The sequence below is a fragment of the Rhinolophus ferrumequinum genome, chromosome 15, assembly GCF_004115265.2.
Source record: "Rhinolophus ferrumequinum isolate MPI-CBG mRhiFer1 chromosome 15, mRhiFer1_v1.p, whole genome shotgun sequence".
Classification (NCBI taxonomy): Eukaryota; Metazoa; Chordata; class Mammalia; order Chiroptera; family Rhinolophidae; genus Rhinolophus; species Rhinolophus ferrumequinum.
The window spans coordinates 29,465,757-29,488,123 of record NC_046298.1 but is presented as its reverse complement, the minus strand read 5'-3'; the positions used below and the strand labels follow the sequence as shown (position 1 = coordinate 29,488,123).

The following is a 22,367-nucleotide window of genomic DNA, read 5'->3' as shown; positions in this document are numbered from 1 at the left end:
AACTGAACGGACGTGTCTTCCTTCTCACCTGATCTCTTCCTCCGGTTTAATCCTCCCTCTGCTCTGCAGCCATGTTCCTGTCTGGTGGTGTATGACGGCGTCAGCACAACCCACCTCCTCCCGCCGCGTTCAGGCACACTGGCCTTTGATTGAAGGATGTAAAGTGAAAGATGTAGAGAGAGTGTTTCTCTGGGCTCCACGGATGTCAATGCAGAGTGTTTAGTTTGGAGGGAGGGAGGCCCCATGTGCATGTGTCAGTTAATCTCTCTCTCTCTCTCTCTCTCTCTCTCTCTCTCTCTCTCTCTCTCTCTCTCTCTCTCTCTCTCTCGTGTGTGTGTGTGTGTGTGTGTGGTGTGTGAGGCCCTCTAAAGTGTGGGCTCCTGGCAGGCCCCCTTCTGCCTTGGTCTAAGGCCAGTGCGATTATCACTGTTGTTTTGAATATACCACACTCCTCTTCAGAAGTTCAGCTCTCAGCTACTTCCTTGGAGGGTAGTGGCTGCATGATTTGGAGGTCTTGGGTAAAAATCTTCACTGTCCGCAACAAGGCTGTTTTGGGGCAATTGGAAACGAGGGGTTTGGCATGTCCAGTGCTTGTTTGAACAAGCTGATCCGTCTGTGGTTGCACAGTACTGACAGCGCGCGCTGAGTCACGCAGATGATCAAAGTTTTTGAGACAGAGTTGCCAATTACCACAGTGTGAGATAGTTCTCTCAGGGTGTATGCCAACTCAACAGACTGCGGGAGAAACCCGGGTGTGCTGAGGGCTCAGGGAAGTCGAGATGAGTTTGTACCACAAGCTGACAGGTTGGTGGCACCAATATCTGACACATCACATTTATGAATAGGTTGTTTTCGTTGCAATTAAAAATAATTACAAACACGATGTGTACATGAAAACTTAATGAAGGATTTGGGGTGCTCCAGAAGGCCCACAGAGCCTGGCCGTTCCCCCACGTCACTGAGCCCAGTTGTCACCAGGTCACCCGAGGAGCCGCTATCTCTTGCCCACAGAGGGCAGGCAGTTCCTCTCCAGGAAGCTGGGTTCTGAGTTCTGCCTGCACGCGGCTTTCATTCGGGTCCTCGTACTCAGGGCTGGGTTCCCGGGAACATCTCTGAAGAGCCTGCCTTAGGAAGCCAAGGGAAAAGTTCACTTTGTGTCCAGAGACAGGAGTCATCAAAGAGTTTCCCATGTGAGATGTGCACTAATCTGGTGGTTCTTGGACAAAGCGATCATTTCATTTCATCCTTTTCCAATTCTTGTTCTTTTGAAAGACTTTTGAGGACCTTTTGAGTCTGTGGGCTCTGGCTGGGGGGGCATCTCTCAAGAGCCTGCAGGGAAGTTATGTGAAAGCTAGGAGAGCAGCAGGCTTGGGCAGCCTCAGATCCCTGCAGCGGCTCGAGAATTGTTATTTAGCCTTTGTTATTTAGTGATGGGAGGGGAACCTGATGTGCCGGAGCTGGGTACAGGGTTTAACACCAGGGTTGGTTTGTTACCTGTTAAGAATTTAGGTATAAGCTCTAAGTTCAGGAAAGGAAGAGGCAATACCGCCACCTCGTGGCAAATTGGGTGAACAGCGCCCATCATGGCCTCTGATTCAGATCCAATTGTTTCAGGTTCTGAACTATTTTTTAGCATCAGAATGAGTCCCTGACCCCATGTGACAGTTACCTAAAGCAACAAGGGGATTCTTGGGCTCCTTGCCTCTCCGGCCACGGCACTGTCACCAGCCAAGGAGCCACCACCTCTAATACCTTGCTGTGGGTACGGTGCTGGACTGAAAACCTGCCTTTCTCCTCAAATCCCCACAGCCCTGCGAGGGAGCCACTAACACCAGCATTCCGTGTAGGGTGGTGACAAACGGATCTGCATTCACAGCCAGGGGGAGAGCCCCACTTAACCTGGGGGGACTGGGGGACACTGTCTAGCTCAGGAGAGGTGAAAGTGGGGGTAGGAGAACTGTGGCTTTTTCAATTCCCTTTTTTGGGGTTTCAAAGGAGCTTCTCCTGAGAGGTCTTAGGTCGCATAGCAGTGCTGTAAGAGCAAGAGCTCCTGAGCCAAGCCCTCTGGGCTCCTCTTCTCTGCAGCGTGGTTGGGCTGCCTGGTGGGAGGCAGGTCAGTACCACGGAAAAGCCGACTCTGGCTCCACCCTCACCAGCTGTTCAGCCCTCTGAGCCTGTTTCCTCATCAGGCGTCAGTGTGGAGAACATCTGGCCCAGACTAGAGATAGATACTGTTTCTTTCTCCTTTCCTTGATGATTAAGTATTTATTAGCTATTTGAGAAAAGCAAATATAATTTGGGAGAAAAAAGAAAAATAAAACCAAAGTTGAGAAAGAGACCTGATTTCACCTCTATTGATTTTGCTAAATTGCAAACGATGCAGAAATTTTCTGTGGTGAATAGAAACCATTGGGCTGCTTTTGTTTCTAACAATCAATCAAAATGGATTTCATATTCCAATGAATGTCTTAGAATCCAATTAAAAATCAGAGAGATGTTTGCTCCATTTGTCTTAAATGAACCTTATGCTTAATTTCAAACAAAGCCCAGAATAAGCTGATGCATTGCAAAATGTTAAGACAACCCTCCTTAAGCCATATACAGACCAAGGAAAAAGGGGCCCCCTCTTGCTGGAGTGTTATGTCCTCAGATGACCAAAAGAGGGCAGAGCTATACAATCTTTAGGAGCTCTAGATCTGGAGATTCAGCCCTCAGCAAGAAAGGGAGTGAGTAGGGAGAGAAAGGAGAAAGCCAGCATCAGAGGGACTCCAGCCAGCAAGGCAGAGCTGGTTAGAGGCTTGTGGGACGAGGGACCAACTGGGAGAGATTGGGCCACGGCTGAGCCTGGGGCTCCTCAAATGAAAGTAGGGTGCTGCTTCGTTTTCAAGGGACGATGCGGACGTCTTAAACACTCATGCTATGCTCAGAGCAGAAATTCCTGGGAACGAATTACCCCACTTAGCTACCTTGTAGACATTGTGAACAGAAGCCAGAAAACTGCCAAGCACTCTAATGGCCAAACAAGGTGATGCCAGATTCCAGAACCTACATTAAGGTGAGCTCAACAGGGGTGTCTAGTCCAAGTCCAGATGCGTGAACATTTGTAATACAGGCAGTAACTGGTAGGCTTTACGTGCTTCACATACGTTGTCTCCTTTGAGCCTCTCAGCGGACGAGGCAGGGGCTGTGATTAAACTCATTTACAAAAGGGGAAACTGAGGCAGAGTGAGAGGTGGCTCGCTCCAGGCTCCCCAGCTGGGAAGTGGCAGGGCTGGGATTTGAACTGGACACTGGCTGGAGCCAAAGCTGGCAGCCTCAACCATTTATGCCATGCAGTGAGACGAGGACTGCGGTGGTGGTGGCTGGCGGGGCACCGAGGAGGAGCAGGATCCAAGGGGTAGAGGTGGGGATGGCTTCAGCCTTGAACCTGGAGGGTATGGAAATTGCCTACTACTGACAATTTATTGAGCACCTACTGTGAGCCTGCCACTCTGCTGGGCACTGTCCAGAGGAGGATCCTGTGGTCAGAGTGGCTGCCGGGGTCCCCTAAGAGCAAGTGGGATGGACCAGGCCTGCGAGGCAGTGCCTAAGCCCGAAGCTACTGTGTCCCCCTTGCGATGCCATCACCTGGGCAGTGGGGAGTGCTCTCCTGGAGGATATAAATGCACAACGCTAGGATCCCGTAACCTTTTGTCGCCTCTAAACCCAGCTGCTGTCTGGTTTTGCATCCTGCTCTGCCGTGGTCCTTGTGTGAAGGACAACATGCATACGACTGGGCAGGCGGATCATCCCTTGAGGAGGCGGGAAGCCAGACCATTTTAGCCACCTTCTGCCTTCTAGGAGGTGTAGAAGGGGGAGTGTGAGAAGGCGGCAGTGAGGGGTTTCCTGCACCGTTCATGACGTGAAGGGGCATTCCGGCTCGGGGCAGTATAAAGGAAGCCTCCTAAGCGCTTCCCCTTCAGAGATTTGGACCGAGGCATGAGAACTGGAGACCCGTCCATCTTCATTCATCCATCCATATCCATCAGTTTTGGTGTGCTTGAGCTGCTATAATAAAATACCACAGACTGGGTGGTTTATAAATAGCAGAAATTTATTGCTTATCGTTCTGGAGGCTGGAAATTGGAGATCAAGGTGCCAGCACGGTTGGTGAGGGCCCTCTCCCGGGTTGCAGGTTTCCCACTGTATCCTCACGGAGAGGGCGAGGGAGCTCCGTGGGGCCCCTTTTCTAAGGGCACTAATCCCAGTTATGAGGGCTCCACCCGCATGCCCTCAGCACCTCCCAAAGGTACCACCTGTTAATGCCACTAGCTTTGGGGGTTAGAGTTTCAACATGGGAATTTTGGGGAGACACAAACATTCAGACCACAGCAGCATGCACATCACACACCTTCTCCATGGCACGCCGGCCACAGAGAAGCAGTTGATCTCGGAGCCTGGGAGGTGACTAGCACGGGTGGAGACCCTGGCACGCAGTGGTTATAACAGACACCCGATGGCCTGCGGCATCGGCAGGCCCCACCACCCGCCATGACCAACTCTGTCTCTAAACGGGGGCGACGAACAGGACGCCAGGATGCCTGCAAGTAACTCTGGAGCCCGAGGGCTTTCAGAACCAGCTCGAAGCCACGCAAAGCAGCATGAGACCGCTTCCACTCGTATTCAGAAGAAGCCGAAGTTCTGGTAGTGACACCGCCATGCTAACTGTGATCAGCCAACAAGTCGCATGCAGAAGACGACAAAGAAGGACCAGGGGAGTGGGGCTGGAAGATGGCAAGCAAGGCAAGCTGTCGGCCGGACCGAGAACAGGACAAACACTGTGCACGCAGACACACAGACACACACCTAACCTGCTCCTCCCACAACAGGGCATCGCTTCTCCCTTCATCTCTGTTCTCACGCCACACACGCCGGGCCCTCTTCACGGAGCACCCAAACATGCCAACAGGCTGGCTGGGGCCCAGAGGCATGGCTGACATGTCAGGGCCGATTCCAGCGTATGTGGTCTTGGATCTCAGAGACAACTACCACACAATCTTAAATAACCATGTTTTTAATGTTTCACAGAAGAAACTTGTTCTATACTATTAAGTTCATTATGAACTTGAATCACTGAAAATTTAAAGTCTATAATCACATTTAAACCCTAAGCAACACCTTTTGTGTTCAGTGATTTGACTTAGTAAACGTACAAAGTCATGAACCTTTTCATACATTTGTGATCTCCCAAATGTAACTGGTAAAACAAAGCATAGCCCTCTATCCCTTTGCAATGAGCGGAGAGCCATGGCGAAAGCCACCATGGCTGAATTATGTTCTAAGCTGGAAGGAAAATCTGTTCTCACCTGGGCCGTCTGCCCGGGTCCTTGGGATGCTGACTGATCCACCTGGGACAACAGCTGGCAGAGACTCCTGGTCTTTCTGAAGATGAGTTACCACAGCACCGACCCTGGGGCAGGGAGCCAGGCCAAAGGCAACGACGGAATCTTCTGGAGAGCACAGCATCCCCACCCAGACCATATCCACCTGTACCCACCACCGTCTTGTGATCAGGTATTGCACCTTTAATTAAGAATGGAAGTTAGGACCCGGCCTCCCAAGGGACCCTGCTGCGGGCGAGAGAACACTGTGTAACTTCGCTTTACTACAAGAGCTCCTTTAGATACATAACCCCCCTGACCCTTCCAGAACCATTATCCTTTTCCGGGCCGGGACGTCTGCTTTAGGAAAGTTTAGAGTTTGCTGTTCTTCTGGAACTGGGTCACCAGGCTGAGGACCTGCTCAGAAGCTTTGATGGTCTTTGAGCTGAGGTAGGCGATGCTGTTGGTGGCCGTGTCCTCCAGGTAGTACCGGTAGTTGACCATCAGGCCGCACGAGCTGGTGATGCCCTTGAGGCTGACGTCGGCCATCCAGTTGATACGCCACAGCACAGCCCCGTTTTGCAGGTGGAAGTTGGCCACGGGGTTCAGGGCGTAGCCCCGGTGCTTCTCTCCGTACAGGTACCAGGCACAGAGCCTCATCAGGGGGGCCTGGAGCGCCCTGACCAGCTTTTCAGACTTCACCCATTCGTTGCTGCTGAGAAAGCCCTTGAGGGTCTCAGTGATGGGACCACCGGTGAGCTCCGAGATCTCCTTACATTCAGCATCTGTAAATAGTTCATTCCTCCCGTGCTCCTTTGCTTGTGAATTCAGGAGCCCCAGCAGCCATTTGGTGAAACCAGGTATAGGTGACAGACTTGAAAATGTCTCAAGGTGAGGAAACTCTTTCTGTAAGACAGGGTTGGGGTGGGGAAAGGAAGGTGGAGAAAACATACACATACAAAGAAAGTTCAGCAGGGGTGTCACCACATAGAAACCGCTCTCCAGTTAACATTTAGGTATCATTCATTAACCTCTGTGTGCTGCTGTATAGGTAACAAAGTGGTATCTGACATGCATTCATTTTCCTCTTTCAGGGAACGTTTATTAAGACTACAACGTGTGCCAGGCCCTGGAGGCATCTTGAGTCCTCACGCCTTTATGGTGGTGTCTCCGTCTGCACCGCTGATCACGGTGGCAAGTTGGGGGACTTGCCTGAAATCAGAGCCGGGCTGCTGCCCAGAAGTAGGCCTTGGTGTGTGGTCTTCTGACTACAGATCTTGCCTTTCTGACACACCACGTCCCTCCCATGGACTTTTCTGCAGCCACAGAATCTGGTTTGGTGCTTGGCACACAAGTACCCAACGATGCTGAATGAATATGATTGCCCAGCTGTGCCCCAGTGGATGCAGGGCACGGGGAAAAGGGGAGGCAATGGGGATTTTCCCACATCAGACAGTATGGATCCATCGTTATTGTTCAAATTACACAGGGATCTCATTGATCATTTTTAAAAACCCTGTATTTTCTGATTATAAATGTAATATATGCTCACTACAGAAATTAAAAAAAAATTTCTGTCAGAAGCAAAGAAAACCATAACACTTCTCTACTACTCTGAGATAACTACTCTCAAGAGTTGGGAAAGTCCAGCTCCTGGTCTTTCTCTAGGCAGTTTTCAAATGAGTGAGGCATGTATTTTACATCCTGCTTTATGAATGTATGAGCATTTTCTCATTATCCTCAAAATTCAAAAACTTAATTTTAACGACAGTCTTATCAAAAGACGAGACTGCGCCACGATTTTCCTAAGCACACGCTCTGCATCGGGCTTTTACACTGGTTCTTTGCGTCTGTTTTCACAAAGCCCTGTGATCACTTTTGTGCAGGAGACACGACACTTTCCTCGACGCTTCCTGCGGGATTCTCTGACGACGTTCTGGCTCAGCTGAGTGCGGGATGAGCCTCCCACCGTCAGGCTGCTACTGGGCTTGGGGGCCAGCTCTGACTGACTCAGAAACAGAGCCTGTGGGGGACGATCCAGGACCCCGGGCGCTGCTCTCCTTCGACTGCCTTTCCTAGCCTCCTCCGGTCCTCCTTCCCCCCACCCTATTCACTTACACCTTCAGCAAAGAAGAAGGAAATAAGAAACTGATATTAATTAGATGTGGCTTCTTATCACCTCAGGGGAAACGTGCCCGAGAGCAATTCTAATAAAGTTGCTACCCAACCAAACCCTGAGGTCTCAGGTTTGAAATTGATTATGAATTTAATACGAAGCACGTACATATTTTCATTCCATTCTGTCATTCTCCAAGGAAGAACTTCTGTTACAGCTGTGTGGAAACCACTCAAAGCGGAGAACACTACTCTGAGCCAATTATTAACAATCTAATTATTTTACCTAATAATTAGATTCTACTCATTCAAGTTTACCCAAGCCCCTCACGAAATAGTTTTAAAAAGCCTAGACCCCGGGTGAACCTGGAGATTGCAGGTGTAGGATGGTGAGACTGTTCTTCCCAGGGCGATAAAGAGAAGGATGTTTTATATGTATATACGTAAATAAAAAGCCAGTGTTTTTTAAGCTGCCTGGTCTAATCTTCACAGGCCCTCAAACGATGAGAAAGCCCAAGGTGCTGAAGTGTCAGGGACCAGAAGCCTGGAGAGTGTGGGTGAGGGTGTGTGGGGAACGGTCAGGTGTGGCTAGAACAACCAGAAAACGTATCATTCACACTGGGACACATGACAGCGAAAGGTGGCACTCCTCGTAGTTATGATCCTACAACACACGCCAATCAGAACGTAAGGTCCGGAGAAGCTCGTCTCCAGATTCTTTTTCCTCAGCCCTATCTCCATCCCTCAGTGGTTTCAGGGCTCCTGGAGGTTCCTCCGGCACTTTTCTCCCCCCTCCGGCCTCCCCCGGGCCCCTATTCAGCCCGTACCCGTCACCTGGGAAGCCACTGCACCGCAGCAGGATAGAGTTCTATGACCGGCACCTCACTCACCTGCAGCTCCTTCACCACTCGCTTTATGAGGAAGGTCCCCAGCTCCACCCCTTGCAGTCCTTGCTGGGTCAGACTGATGGAATAAAAGATGGCGGCGGCGATTTTGTTCTTCTCCTCTGTTTCTGACGGAGGACACTCCTTCACGATCACCTGGAAAACATGAATGAAGGTGATGAGGGCTTGGATGCTCTCAGACCCCCGCATCTCACCCTTTCACTTTGGGGCAGGAGAAATCCTCGTAAGGTGGGAGCTGAGAGAGACCTCAGTGTCCCCTCTATTCAAGGGCCAGCTATGAAGACAGAACACTATCTGTTCTAGTCTGAAATCTCTCTGAAGGCGGCAACTGCACAACTTCCCTGGGTTGTTTGCTCAATACTGTATTATTTATTTCTCTGAAATTCTCGTGCGAACTTTGTTGAATAGCAATTTATGTCCCTTTTGTCTTTTTCAGACCTTTGTGCAAACTGAAACGTGGTTCATCTGCTCCCCTTCGACACCCAGACGTAACACATGGATCTGCTGTCTAGGCCACAGGGTTCCATTTTCTGAAGCTTTTCTGTAAAGGCCTGTTTGTTCCAACCTATAGTTATTTTCATGCCTTTTCTCTGAACTCTATCTAGTGTTTTAGATTTCTCAATAGGCCAGTGAGTCCTGTGTGATTTTTCTTTTAGGAAATTTACCTTTTCCTGACTTTTCTATGTACTTTTTTGATTTTGTGCCCCGTTCTTGTTTTTCCTTAGTGAAAACACACATCCACAGATACATACATGAAACAGCCTAAGATCTGGCTTGTACTAGAAAGGCCCTTAGCCAAGTCTTATTTTATTAGCTCTGAGGCTTGACTGCAGGGTTTTTTGAACCTTCATCCTTCCTGCAGATCACTTGACAATAGTGGAAGAGCAGGTGGGTACTTTTAGTTTGCTTTGATGCAGGCACACCATCTTGCTTCTGAAGACATTTACACTAGTCTAACTTCTACCAGCTATGTTTAATTCTTGAAGTCATCCCCTTCAGATACTCAAAGGGACTTTTCTGTGATTCCCAAAAGGAAAGTGGGGTAGAGGGTGAAACAGAGGCAGTGATGCCTCCTGGGGCTAACGCCAGGCCCTGTCTGCTGTACCTCTCCTCTGATGGAAGAACTCTGTGCTTCAAAGAACAGAGTTCACTTCCAATCATTCCTAGTCTCCATCTTGGTGAATTATTTCCTTTGTTTTTCAAGAAGTCTGTAGGTTACCTCGGGGTTCCTTATTGAAACATTTCCAGCAAATCTTAAAGTTTTCAAAATAAAAACAAATCCTTCTTTGGTTATACGAATGAGACATGCATAATGTCCAAGGGGCAAAAAGTAAATGCACAGAAAAAGATCACAAATTACTTCAAAACCCAACACCGAGTCCTGCTGCTAACCTTCTGATGCACACCTTTCCAGGTCTGTCTCATTGGCAATAAGTATGCAGACACACACACACACACTGTGTACACACACATTCTCTCACATGTCCAGATGCTCAATTTTCCACACCCGGAAGGCGGATGCCCTCAGGGCTAAGATGTGGGCTGGGCTGGCATCCAGATCTCACCTCATCTTATCATCGTGGGTAAATCACTGACGCTCCCTAAGCCTCAGTTTCCTTATGTCTAAAATGAGGACAATCCTACCACTGCGACTAACACCTAACACACAGGGCGCTGTGGGCAGTAACACATGGAAGGTGCTTCGCGCTGCCCGGCACAGGACAAATGCTCCATGGATATTACTGATACTATAAATAAGGTCACACTATTCACGATACTCTGTAACCGGATTTTTTATGCAATAGTACGTCAACGTTGGCTTTCCGTGTCAAAAATACAAAACTAAATCAACACTTAAATACATTCATAGAAATCCAGCGCATGTGAGCATGTACCAGACGTATAGGCCATCATTTCTTTAACGCGTCCTCTACTGATGGACAGTGAGGTTACCATTTCCAGCAACTGCCTGCACGCTTAGGTCTGAGTACCTCCCCAGGATAAATTCCTGACTGAAATGTTTAGGTCCAAGGAATGCACGTTTTGTATTTTAACAGCTATCACCGAACAGTCCTCAGAGAGGTTGTAATTCTAGTGCAAGAGTATGCAGGCTCCTTCAAACAGAAACCGTAAGGGATTTCTCCCTGTGATCAAGAACCTCTGCTCCTTTGCCCGCTCGATTTCTCTACCTTCGGATTCTAGGAATGCCGCCCTGCGTGCCTGTCCTGCGGCCTGCTATCATCTCTCCAGCTTCTGAACAGGCTATTCCCATCCCAAGCCCCTGGCCCACCGCGCCTCCTGGTCTGGGAAAACCCGCGGTGCCCCAGGTGTCCCGTGTCCCCTTACCTGTCTTTACCTTCACTGACATCTGCTCTCCTATTGCCAGTCCCGGCACCTGTTCTCCTTCCGCCCCCACGCGCCTGCAGGAATGTTTCAAACATTTTCGCCAACTCCTTAAAGGAGAAGCCCAGCCTGCCGCTGACAGCACCTACCACACCCGGCCCCCAGCACCTCCACTCACGGGGCAGGGCTCTAGGCTGCATCAGGCCCAGAGCACGGGGACTACTTTTCAATCACATGTCTTTTAAAACGGCCCACTGGCACTTTACAAACACTGAAAAGTTGAACCATGCGCCCTTCTGCTCCCTTCACAATTCTTTTGTGCTTCACAAAAATATTCTGTAATAAGGTTTAAAATAATAAGAATAAAATATTCTTTAACCAGGTCTGACTCAAAGTCAGCAGAGCTGGATGAATGCTCTCTGCATTTCCTAACTGTCTATAAACTACACATCTACCTTCTGGAGCTACAAACTTGGAGAGTTTATCTAGCCTATTCAAATACTCACAAAAGCCTAAAGCGGTTTATTTTTACAAAGGGGATAAGAGCAAGTTTAGAAAAGCTTCAGGGACTGCGGGATGCCTGCTTTGCCCTCAGCTGACTGTCCGTCCCCAGGTACCTGAATGTTGCTGGAGATCTCACTGGTCAGAGCCACATGCAAAACCACCAGGGGCTCCCCTGGGGTTGTGCAGTGAGAAAAGAAGCAACACCTTCTGTACGGTCCGACGCGTCGCTTCATGTCCATCCAATTTTTTACAGGGTGCACAGCCTCAGACCTGATGAGAAGATGGTAAAGAGCTAAGACAAATGTACAATTTACAGGTTAAATAACCAATCCTGATTCTGATTCATATTAGTCACTAAAGTCAAATAAATCCTTAAATACAGCTTCAATCGACTCTTTAGGAATATTCAAGGAAAATAATTTTAACGCGAAACAGCACTGACTGAGAGGAACTATAATTAATGACCATTTTTACACACAAAACTATGCTCTAATTTTTAATACCCGGTCTTAAGATTAGTTTGTGAGACCATCGGGAAGCAGTTATGCAGAAGATTTTAACGCAGAAACCTAACCAGATGCTCTCTCGGTGAACATTTTATGTTTTATTTCCTTTGAATGTCTGCAGTTTGAAGTCAATGTTGCAAACACACAGCTCTCGGTTCCATTTGGCCAGCAACCTGGTCCAACCCCTATTTTGTTTTCAACACATGAAACGGCAGCAGGCACTCACTACCGGCCCCTCCAGTCTGTTACACTTCACATAGCACAACATTTTCCAAACCTCAGATTCTGTAAGACAACATGGAACGTGAGGAGCTTCCTGTCTGTAAGAACAGCCGTGACACGCTAGCCTGCGTTTCCCTGTGTCTGGGACATGCTGCAATTATGTACCCATCGAGTTAATTCAGACATTTTATCCAAGGAGGGATTTTAACAAGTAGATGCGATAGTTGCTGTTTGGAGCACTACCTGAAAACACCTGGTCCAGGGAATTCATGCAGCTCTGACAATAGGGTCCTGGGGACAAGGGGGCTCATGTGCTTTAAATACGAGGACTTAAGTGAGACCCTGCGGGGAGCTTTGCCGGCAGAATGATCACTTCCATCCGTGCCCTTTCCTCCTCCATGACCAGGACATCACCTGCTGGGACAGCCACATGTCGTGAGTGCTGGGTTTGGGTTTGATTAGGCTTGGAGCAAAATGTACACGTGGAAGGAGGCTGGCTTTCAGCTGAAATATAAGGAACGCGGAGACCTGAATACTTACTCACTGACTTTCTGAAGCACCTCACAGGGTGAATGCCAGGTCACCCGTTCTAGGTTCAGGAACCCTGATGAAAACCACTCTGAGAGCATGTTTTTCAGCACTCCATTCATTTCCTGAAAAGGAGAAGCGAAAGCGTCAGCCTTCCAAGGAGAAGAGATCAAGCCCATCTCTGCATCGTCGCCAGCGCAATGAATTAATTAAGACACCAAGACGTGATACCAAACGAGACTGTGCAAGAAGATGAAATCTCCAGATGGCCTGTTCTGAGGGAGCTCTGCTGAACTCTCCTTATCTCAACCGACTTAGATGGACTGCAGCTCTCCATTTAGACTTTACTTCTTCAATCTGGAAGATACCTGAATGGGAGTATTCAATTTGAGCTACGTTTCCCAAATCGAATAATATATTCCAATTCATTCACTGCCGCGAACACATTGAAAATATAAAGTTCACGTAATAACTGGTGTTTTTATCATAAAGGAAATGCCAACACAGGCAGCACGGAGCTAAAACTCTCATCCCCAGGAATAGTTTGTGATGCGCCAAAACATCATTCCTCTTTCCTAAGAGAAGAAGCAAGTACTGGGCCCAGGGACCAGAATTTGTCAACTCTGAGATGCGCATTTTTATATTTTAACACTCTGAAGTCAGGATGCATCTTTCAAATGATGGCAGGCCACAGTTTAACTGGTAGCATTTTTTTCTCCCTTCGTGGGACACAAAATAATAGTGTATCTAGCAATCAGCACATTTCGGTTTGGTGAAATTATTCTAATTTCACTTGTTTATATCTGATCTATTTCCAAAAATTGTTTGAGTCAACTTTCCCATCAAAGATACACTGCACTGAAACCCTTCAAGCAAGCATAGAACAAGATGTGCATGAAGAAGCAAGAGGAGCAGAACCTCTCAGCTTAACGTGCTGTGACCACCACTAAACAAGTACCAGCAGGAAGCTTTCTAAGAGCTAGAGTGACGAGGAGAGGGGGGTAAATCCCGGGCTAACTGGGGGAAGACACAGTCAGACTAGGACTGAACTGAATGTAAAGAGGAGCTTTGGAAAAGCTCGGGCCGTCCACAGATGTCATCTTGGGACAGTGGGAACCTCCCCCTGGGAGGTGACAGAGCACAGGGTTGCCGAGAACTTGCGGAGGCTGTTTTCAAAAGGACTTAAGGACCACAGAGGCAGCCAGACCCGACGCCCTCTGCAATCCCTTTGCCCTCTCCATCGATTCCATAACCTAGTCTCCTTTACTGGGCTCCGAGCTCTGTAAGGGCAGAGGTCATTTCTGATTCATTCCTCTAGTGCCCAAAGCGTTCCCCTGTTCAGATGATATCAAACCAAAAAGAGAAGAAAAGCTGGGAAATGGGGATTAGGAAGTGGCAGAAAAGGAGGCTAGGAGATGTCATTTGCTGGGCAGTACAGAATGGCTCCTGATCACAACGTACTTACGGCGCAGGACTACAATGCTTCTTAATCTTCCTGGAGTCCTCACATCCTCCTGAGTACGTGCTACCGTGTTTCCCCGAAAATAAGACCGAGCCGGACCATCAGCTCTAATGCGTCTTTTGGAGCAAACATTAATATAAGACCTAGTTTTATATTACAGTAAAAGAAGACCAGGTCTTATATTAATGTTTGCTCCAAAGATGCATCAGAGCTGATTGTCTAGGTAGGTCTTATTTTCGGGGAAACAGGGTAAAAAACCAGGGACCCTCGCCTCAGAAAAATGCACACATATTAAGTCTTGCGTACAATCTCCTGGGGTTCATGGACCCTTTGAAACACATCTGTGGATCATTCCCAGGGGTTCATGGACCCCAGGTTAGGAACCTCTGTATTGTATGGTTAGAAATGGATCAGCCGAGTTCCACGTAAGACATACCGGCATCTCTACTACATTTATAACAGAAAAAAAGCCAGAAATATCTAGTTTCAGCATTAAGTCAGTATTAATTATGAAAGAAATGGTTTGGCCGATGAAAGCTCCCTGTCTAAAAGTTTCTTCATTCTATTTTGGGCTCCTGACAACTATAAAATGTGACACTGGTACACGAGAACTGGGAATCTATGTTAAAGGTTACAAGTCTCTGCTGCTTAGTTCTGACACGGGGACAGCTGTTCAGGCTGGAATTAACCACCCCATGCAGCAAGGTTACTGGATCACAGAGAACAGGAGGGAAAGAAATCGCTTATCCTTTCTGCTCATTAATTCTGCAAGCATTTATCAACGATCCAAGACTGAGAAGTACAACTGCTAGGAATATTGTGGCGATGCCAAACAAGGTCAGTGCTAGGTTTCAGTTTTTTCTGTACTGCTAATTCCAGTTTTCTTGGATGACATCGTTTAGAAGGCCAGTCAACTCTCCCTTTCAGCAGAGAAAAAGCTGTCTCCTACACTCTCTTCTGAAGTTTTTGGCTATCAAGATCTTCCCATCTTGGGTATGCGAAGAAGAGTTACTTCTCATTGCTCAGAGGCCCTGAGCTGGGGAGGGGAGCTGAAAGCAATTGGTGAGGGTCACAGAACTGAAGCTAAAACATTTTGGGTACAATTCCAACTCATGCCAGCTGCTACCCACCACGTGGCTAGGGCACGCTTTCCTACCTACTGCTAAGTTCTTTTCTAGTCTAGCTAAGCACAGAGTTTAGGAGAACCAATAAAGACCCCTTTACTACCTTACTACCTTAAAAGTAAGACACGCCACCCAAAGAGGTTGTGCACAAGCGTCTAGCACAGCTGGGCATGGCAGCGGTGGGGATGCAGCCACGGCTGACAGACGTTTAATCCCTGTCTTAGGTTCCGCCTCTGCTTCTGTTGAGGCCCACACACCTCTCATTTCACTGTGTCTATGTTAAAACTGCCCGTGAAAAACCCCTCCCATTTTCTAAAGGCCAACTTCGCTCTAGTGCCTGCAAATCACTGCAGTGCTCATTCGCTCAGACCTTCTGCTATAATGGGGTTCAGTTTGGTTTCACTGGGATTTTATCTGTAAGAACCCTAACTCTTCAACCCAAGTGGGCCTTTGGGAATGAATGTCGTTGGAGAAAGACAAAAGCCTATAAACCACACACAGAACACACACACACTCCCACAGAATCACCCCCCCATACAGACACCCTATAAGCGGAGCTTGTACAAGCTCACACACCTACAAGCTCACGGGGCACTGTGCTTAGGAGCATTCGCATTATCGGATCTGCTGTCTCATAAACACACAACAGACAGCTGACCTTTGCCAGGTTATAAAAACTTTCTTCAAAATAGCACTTTTATCTTCCCAGGCAGGGACTTGAAACTGATTCTGAACTTCAAATCTAAAAGGATTAAGGCTCCCCATGGGAGAGAAAAGACACCGTGCTGATTTAAAATATCCTGGGAGAGAGATACCCCCACCGGGCCTCAAGGCCAAATTGGTCTTCATACTCTCCAAATACAAGTGTCCGTCTTGCGATCCATGCTGTATTTCCAGTTATCACAACCCTTGGTCAGAGACTACCGTCTGGACAAACTGTGCCCTCATATTTACCAAAGCTCCACCATCTCCCGCAGGGCATTTCTTAGAGGAGAAGCAGGCTGCCCTTGAGCACATCCGCCCACCAGCTGATGTGCTCACCTCCCTGCAGAGCCAACTGGCCCCGGGAGTTCAGTGGCTTGGCTAAGATCACCTAAAATCATGCCTCTAACCAGCGGATGGCAAAGACAGGACTGGGAACCGGCCTCTTCCCTCCACACACAGTGCTGCTTCTACTATAACCCACTTCCCGTAGGAGACACCAAATCAGCATTCTTTCTGGCCTCACATCACCGGTTATTCTAAAGTGCCTTCGCACCCTATGGGATCGAGTAAACAACCTCTGCCGGGCACACAGTAGATCGAATCCATTCCAGGGTCAATAAATGCTCGGGGCCAACCCCACAGCATTTCTCAAGTAAACCAGTATGCGTTCACTTGACCTTACCTAGCAAGTCCTAATATCAGCAGGGGCCAGGTGAGTAGCATGCCCGTGACAGGGTGCCTGCTGCATGCACACAGTGAGGGGTGCTGACATCTGGGGGAGCTGCAGAGGGAGCTCCCACTCCCCCATCCTCACAGGGCACCACAGGTTCCTGGAGGTCTGGGACTCTTGCCCTAAAGCTTCACGTGCTAAGCTTCTGGTGGTTTCTAACACTGAATTCCAAAAAACACAAAGTTTGAGCTGTATCGCCTCTTTAACTTGGGATGTAAAATCCAGAATGAGGTAGAAGGGAATCAAGATGGATACTAAGTGGTTCTGGTGATGGATTACAGTATCAGAGTGCAGTGACAATTTCTATGGATTAAAAAAAACCCACTACTCTTTGATTTCGATGACAGGGATTTTTAAAAAAGTTTTATGTAACTATGCAGAGCAAAGAAGGGACTCACCAGATTTGCCCGTAACAATCAGATGCACTAAAGAGAAAGATGAAATTTCTAGGTAAAGACATGGAAGAGGCTTCTGCACCCAATGTGTCCAGACCCCGTGCAGAGGCTCAGGTCAAGCATATCATGTTTATCCTTTGTTAAGAAATACCTTTATTCCGTGTGGCTTTTTGCTTGTAGGTACGCAACATCTTTTTCCCTCACGTGTGTGGACTGGGTTAAAAACCAAGGGAACCCTGAACATCTGAGGACGGGGTGTTACTGGCAGCTCTGGATTTCCCCAGGGCCGGCTCCTCTCTCCTAGCAAGCCAGGGTTCAATGTCATAGCTTTCAGCTGCCACGACGTTCCTTCTCAACTGCACAATAACCAAGTTTGCTTGTGTGGGCAAGAGCAAGGGGGCACAGTGAGTAATGTGTCAGAGTATGAGAGGATTTACAACTGGATGGGGGACTAGAAATCACCCCAGGACAACGCATGATTAACTCGGCCGGGGGCAGTTCAAAGGGCTGATATGTCTCTCTTGGTTGTGCAGAAACCTCCAAGCCCTCCTGGCTTCCTTTCAGGCTCAGAACTCTGTGAGTGGAGCAGTCTGACATCAAGACAGATGGGAATGATTACTGCGCTGATTCTGCTTATGGCGGGGCACCCAGGAGTCTATCTTTATGCTTCAGTCATCACTTTGCTAATGCAAGAAATGAAAGACAAGTTTCCCAGTTTTCAAGGAGCTGATCGTCTAGTTGGGGTGGGGGGAATAATACATTTCAAACACTAAATTCTGTGGTTAATGTATAAAATGCAAGTGAGGGGGGCAGATAATAATATATGCCATGAAGCTCAAAACTGGGTGAGACCACTTGGAGCCGGAGTAGTTGGCAAAGCTGAGTGAATGAGCTGGAGGTGGAGGAAGCCCTTATTCTACCAGGCCTCCCAAGCAGGAATCACACAGGGGTTCAGGAACTCTCCATCCAAGAGCCGGGTTGGCGAGAGAGGAGTCTATGGAGAGGAACAAGTAATGGAGAGTAAAGCTGGACGTGTCGTCCAGGATGGTTTGGTGTAGATCAAAAATGCCAAAGGAAAGACTAAATACAATCCTTCTGGCACGTGAGGCTTAAAGATTTTTCAACAAGGGAGTCAAGACTGACCTGTGGTTTTAGAGAAAGATGGGCAGTAGGATTGCTGATAAGATGGAAGCTTGCACAAATTCTTGGGAGAAGTAAATACAGTCACAACTAGAGAATGCTGAACTCCTAATTCAGTGAAACTAAATAAAACAAAGCCATCAATTAACTGGGTTGGTTTACCTTGACCCCCATTTTATAGGGGAAAAAAGGCCAAAATTCTCAGGGAACAAATGTATTTGAGATCTAGTTAAACAGTCATCTTCGAGAGTCACCGTGTAGTGTGATAAAGTACACAACTGTGGAGCAGCAAGTTGACGACTTGAGTTGCAACTCCCACCAGCTCTGCGCTCTGGGCACTGCACTTGCCTTCGACAAGCATAAATCACCTGATCGGTAACGTAGTCCCCTATGGCTTGCTGAAGATGCGCTGAACAAGTTCATGAAAAGCACTTAGCACCCACCATGTCTCCTAGTAACTTCCCATTCTAGAAAGGAAGCTCCTGGACCAAGCGACCCTGGAGTGTAGAGCACGTCTCACACAAGGTAAATACCAGATGGCTGCATGTTGGATGGATGGGTGGATGATTCGTTTTGAGACAGATAACACTCTACCTGATTCTCTAGCCTCCTGTGTGGTTAAGAATCAAGTTCCAGAAGGATCATCATAAAATACTGGTCCCTGCTTCAAGACAAAAAGCCTGCTTGGATGGCAGACGATACCCAAGCCTCCCTCAAGAGGAATCAGATGGAAATGCACCGTGAGTGGAACTGAATCAGACTGGGCTTGAGCCAGGAACACGGTCGGTTCAGCACAGGACTCCAAGACTGATTTGGTGCTGGTGCAATGAACTGTGGGTTCTCTGTCTGTGAAGGTCTGTGGCCCTACGTAACAGTAGTGTCAATCAACCAGCTTCCTGAGAAATCAAATCACAGTCACTATTACCACTGCGATTCATCCCATCCTTAACTACACACCCAATTTTTGCACATTTAAAGCTAAGTAGCCAAGAAAGTTTTTGATAACACCGTAACTCATGATAAGGATCTGAAGTGCAGTACAAAGAACCTCCGACGTGAGTTATCTCTGTGCTCTAAATGCTTGGTCAAGTCACACCACCTCACTGTATGTTTCCTTTACTGTGAAAGTGGACAGGCCGACCACCTCTCTAGAGCGAGGCAATAAACACCGCAACTACCAAACCAGTGTTAAGAGTTGTTGTAGGAATTAGGACATATCATTCGATCGTCCATTTTAGAGCCAATTGGACCTAATAACATTCTGAATGTCAGAGCTTCCTGAAACTTTCACATCATTCATTTACTCACAGAGCAAGCTCGTGGTCTCACCACGTTTCACACCAATGGTATAAAAGGACTACATTCAACCATCGGCAACCTTTCAAGTCATCGTTATTCACATCTTCAAGTATGTATTCGCATCTGCCATGAGCTCACTGTGCCGAGGATCTGATTAACTCAAGAAGTCAACTTGACTCATGTGTTAGGGCTGATCTCGGGAAGGTAAAAAGCCTGCCCCATGCTCTCTGCAGCAAAGAGAAGTCCAGAAGGCACCCACACGCCCAGACAGTGGCGACCTCAAGTTCTAGTCATGGCGCTGTTTCACAGGACTTCTTAGGACGATGGCTTATTTTTGCTGACACCAGGCAGGTTTGCGGAAAGGCTGCCTGATGCCCAGTTTGCTGGTCATTCAAGTATCCTACATGGAGATGGAACCTGTCAGCTACAGTAATAGAAAACCAGATCTGATGGAGCACACTCGCCCTGAACGAGACCTGACAGTCACCTGAAAGGTAGGCGAGTGTCACTTCTGGTAAGCACCACATAGTGGGGCCTGGAGCAAGACATGACTAGAGGCAGCTAAGGACTCGGGACGTATGGGAAGCGGACGGGGTTCAGGGGTCTGTAACTCCTGACGAGGTGTGCAGCGCTTCAGGAAGGGAAGGCAGCGTGTTTGGGGCTTGACCGGCAGGTGAGGACTATACCACCAAGAGCCCGCGGACCTGGGCGCAAGGCGGGGGCGCAACCCGGGCTGTCCCCACGGCCAGCGGGTGGGGGCGGCCCGGGCGGGGCCTTACCCGGACGTGCGGCCCCTCCACCAGCTTGAGGGCCTGCGCCTCGAGCAGGTCGGCCCGCAGCCGCACCAGGAAGCGCACGCCGCCGTCCAGCTTGCTGATGTGGTGGAAGAGGCCGCGGTAGCGCGGCACCAGGGCGTAGCGCAGCCGGTCCTCCGCCTGCAGCAGCACGGCCGTCTCCCGCGGCTCCTGGCGCAGCTGCAGCACGCCGGCGCTCTGCTCCGCCACCTGGCTGTGGTCCACGCCGAAGCCCCCCGCCAGGCGGCCCAGCAGCTCGGCGCGCTCGGCCACCTCGGCCAAGCCGCCGTAGAAGCTCACGAAGTCCGCGCACTGGCTCTCGGCCGCAAACGGCGACTTCTCGCGCAGCTCGTAGGCCGGCATCGCGGGCACCGAGCGGCGCAGCAGCTCGTCCATGGCCCGCTCCAGGGCGCCCGCCGCTGCCGGCCCACTCGACAGCCGGGGTCCGGGCGGCCGCCGCGGCCGCCGAAGTAGCTGCAGCGGGAGGAAGCACCGCACCGTCAGACTCGGCCCGAGGCCTCGCATGGCGCCAGGGGACAGCTGCCTAGAAAACGCCACCACCGCTGCGCTTCCGACTTCCGGCGTGCGGCCGCGCCATTGGCCGAGGCGGGGGGACTGGCGGGGCGGAGGCCAATGGGAGGGCGCAGCCACGGGACTGGTGCGGGGTGGGGAGGGGGCGGAGCGCGGCCTGAGGCCAAGTGCGCCAAAGGTCCCCGCCGGAGGCGTCGCGCCCGCCCCTGCCCTGTCACCTAGCCACCCAAAGTCACCGTCTCAGCCCCTCTCCCCACCGCGTACGCGCCTCTTATTCCCTAGAGCCGAACTCTCCAACCTCAAGGTGATTCTGCGGAACTTGTTACGCATGCAGATTCCTGGGCCCTTTTCCCAGATTCTGATTCGGCGTGTTTGGGGAGGCGCAAAGGAATCTGCGTGCTTACTAAGTTTTGTGGCGGTTATTCTCTGGCCGGGTAGCCTAAGTGCTCCCAATTCCTCGTCTGGGTCTGATTGTACACGTGACTCCCAGGGCTGCAGCCCTTCTCTCTCCTGAGCTCCAGACCCAGCTTCCAGCTGCCTGCTGGAGAGCTTTTCACGGATGGGGCAAACGGGGCTCTCCTGAGCATCTTGTTCCCAACCTGTCCCTCCTTGGTTAGTCCTCATTCATTCATTCAACAGAGCGTTTACTAACCGCCTCGTACGTGCTAGGTCCGGGGATAAAATAATGAAGCAGACGGACATGATCGTGCCCCATGAAATTTACAGTCTAATGAAGGAGACAGAGGATAACATAACTACAAATGGTGACAAGAGCTATAGAAGGAACAAACAGGATGGAATGCTGTAAGACAGCAGGGCCAGGGTGGACTTTCCACTGTGGGCAGGGTCATCAGGGAAGGCCTATCTGAGGAAGTGACACTGAAGTTGAGACCAGAAGGTAGTCATGGGGTTGGGGAATGGGGGGAGGAAGCAGGGAGAAACTGACCTATCCATTCTTCCAAGTTCAAAAGCAGTTTTCATAACCTCTGCCCTGCCCTTTGTCCTAACATCTACATTCTATTGATTTCTACTTTAAAAGGTCTCCTGAATTCATCTCTTCTCTCAGGCCTACTGCTCCAAATGGCCCATGTCACTTCTCACCACGGCCACTGCAGTAACCTCTTTGCTTCCAGGCTTGATCCTTCCAAACCTTCCTGCATCAGCTGCTAAGTGAACTTTCAAAATTATCCATCTAACCATGTCGTTCACTTGCTCAACAACCAAATGCTTTAGCATAACAGGCAGAGCCCCGCACCAACGATCTCTGCTCCCATGTGTAGCCCGGTCTTCTGTCTCTTCCCACCTCATGTCCCTTACTCTTTGGCCTGGTGATTCCCAGACGTTTAGATTTGGGGATCCATTTTTCAAACACTGGGAGGACTGACACAGAACTGGGCGGCCGGAGAGAGAGGTGGTGGTTGGTGGTGGTGTGGGTGTTAACGGGGGCTGGAATCGCACTCAGTCTGTCGCCTCCAAACACACACCTGTTTCAGAGACTCTCTCCTTACAGGAGTGAGATTTCTATCATGGTTAGTGAGAGACCAGAGGGAGGTGGCAGGGCTTGATGTCCAAAAGAAAACTCAGCCAGCAGCCCAATTTGAAAAAGAGAAGCCTCATCTAGACACAAAGGATGAAAGAGAGGATCAAAGAGCCTGCTGAGGACAGATGGTGGACAGTGTGCCCAAATGGGCTCTGCGGCCGGGG

The 22,367-nt window shown here is 49.4% G+C and overlaps 1 protein-coding gene across 1 annotated transcript; it reads right to left on the bottom strand.

Moving 5' to 3' along the window:
- Nucleotides 1-5,035: 5,035 nt before the first annotated feature.
- MLYCD (malonyl-CoA decarboxylase) lies at nucleotides 5,036-20,699 on the bottom strand. Its single transcript, XM_033127278.1, has 5 exons — nucleotides 20,118-20,699; nucleotides 12,496-12,608; nucleotides 11,341-11,497; nucleotides 8,366-8,515; nucleotides 5,036-6,266 (listed from the first exon to the last, which is right to left on the bottom strand). Exons 1-5 carry the CDS (start codon nucleotides 20,655-20,657, stop codon nucleotides 5,733-5,735), a joined length of 1,494 nt encoding a protein of 497 aa, XP_032983169.1. The 5' UTR covers nucleotides 20,658-20,699; the 3' UTR covers nucleotides 5,036-5,732.
- Nucleotides 20,700-22,367: the final 1,668 nt, after the last annotated feature.

Excerpts from the sequence above, each read along its gene's own strand:
- MLYCD (XM_033127278.1), bottom strand. The coding sequence starts at position 20,657 with ATGCGAGGCCTCGGGCCGAGTCTGACGGTGCGGTGCTTCCTCCCGCTG. Across the intron at positions 12,609-20,117 it reads TGGAGGGGCCGCACGTCCGG|GAAATGAATGGAGTGCTGAA; the intron begins GTAAGGCCCCGC and ends TCTCCTTTTCAG. Across the intron at positions 6,267-8,365 it reads GAGTGGTGAAGGAGCTGCAG|AAAGAGTTTCCTCACCTTGA; the intron begins GTGAGTGAGGTG and ends CCTGTCTTACAG.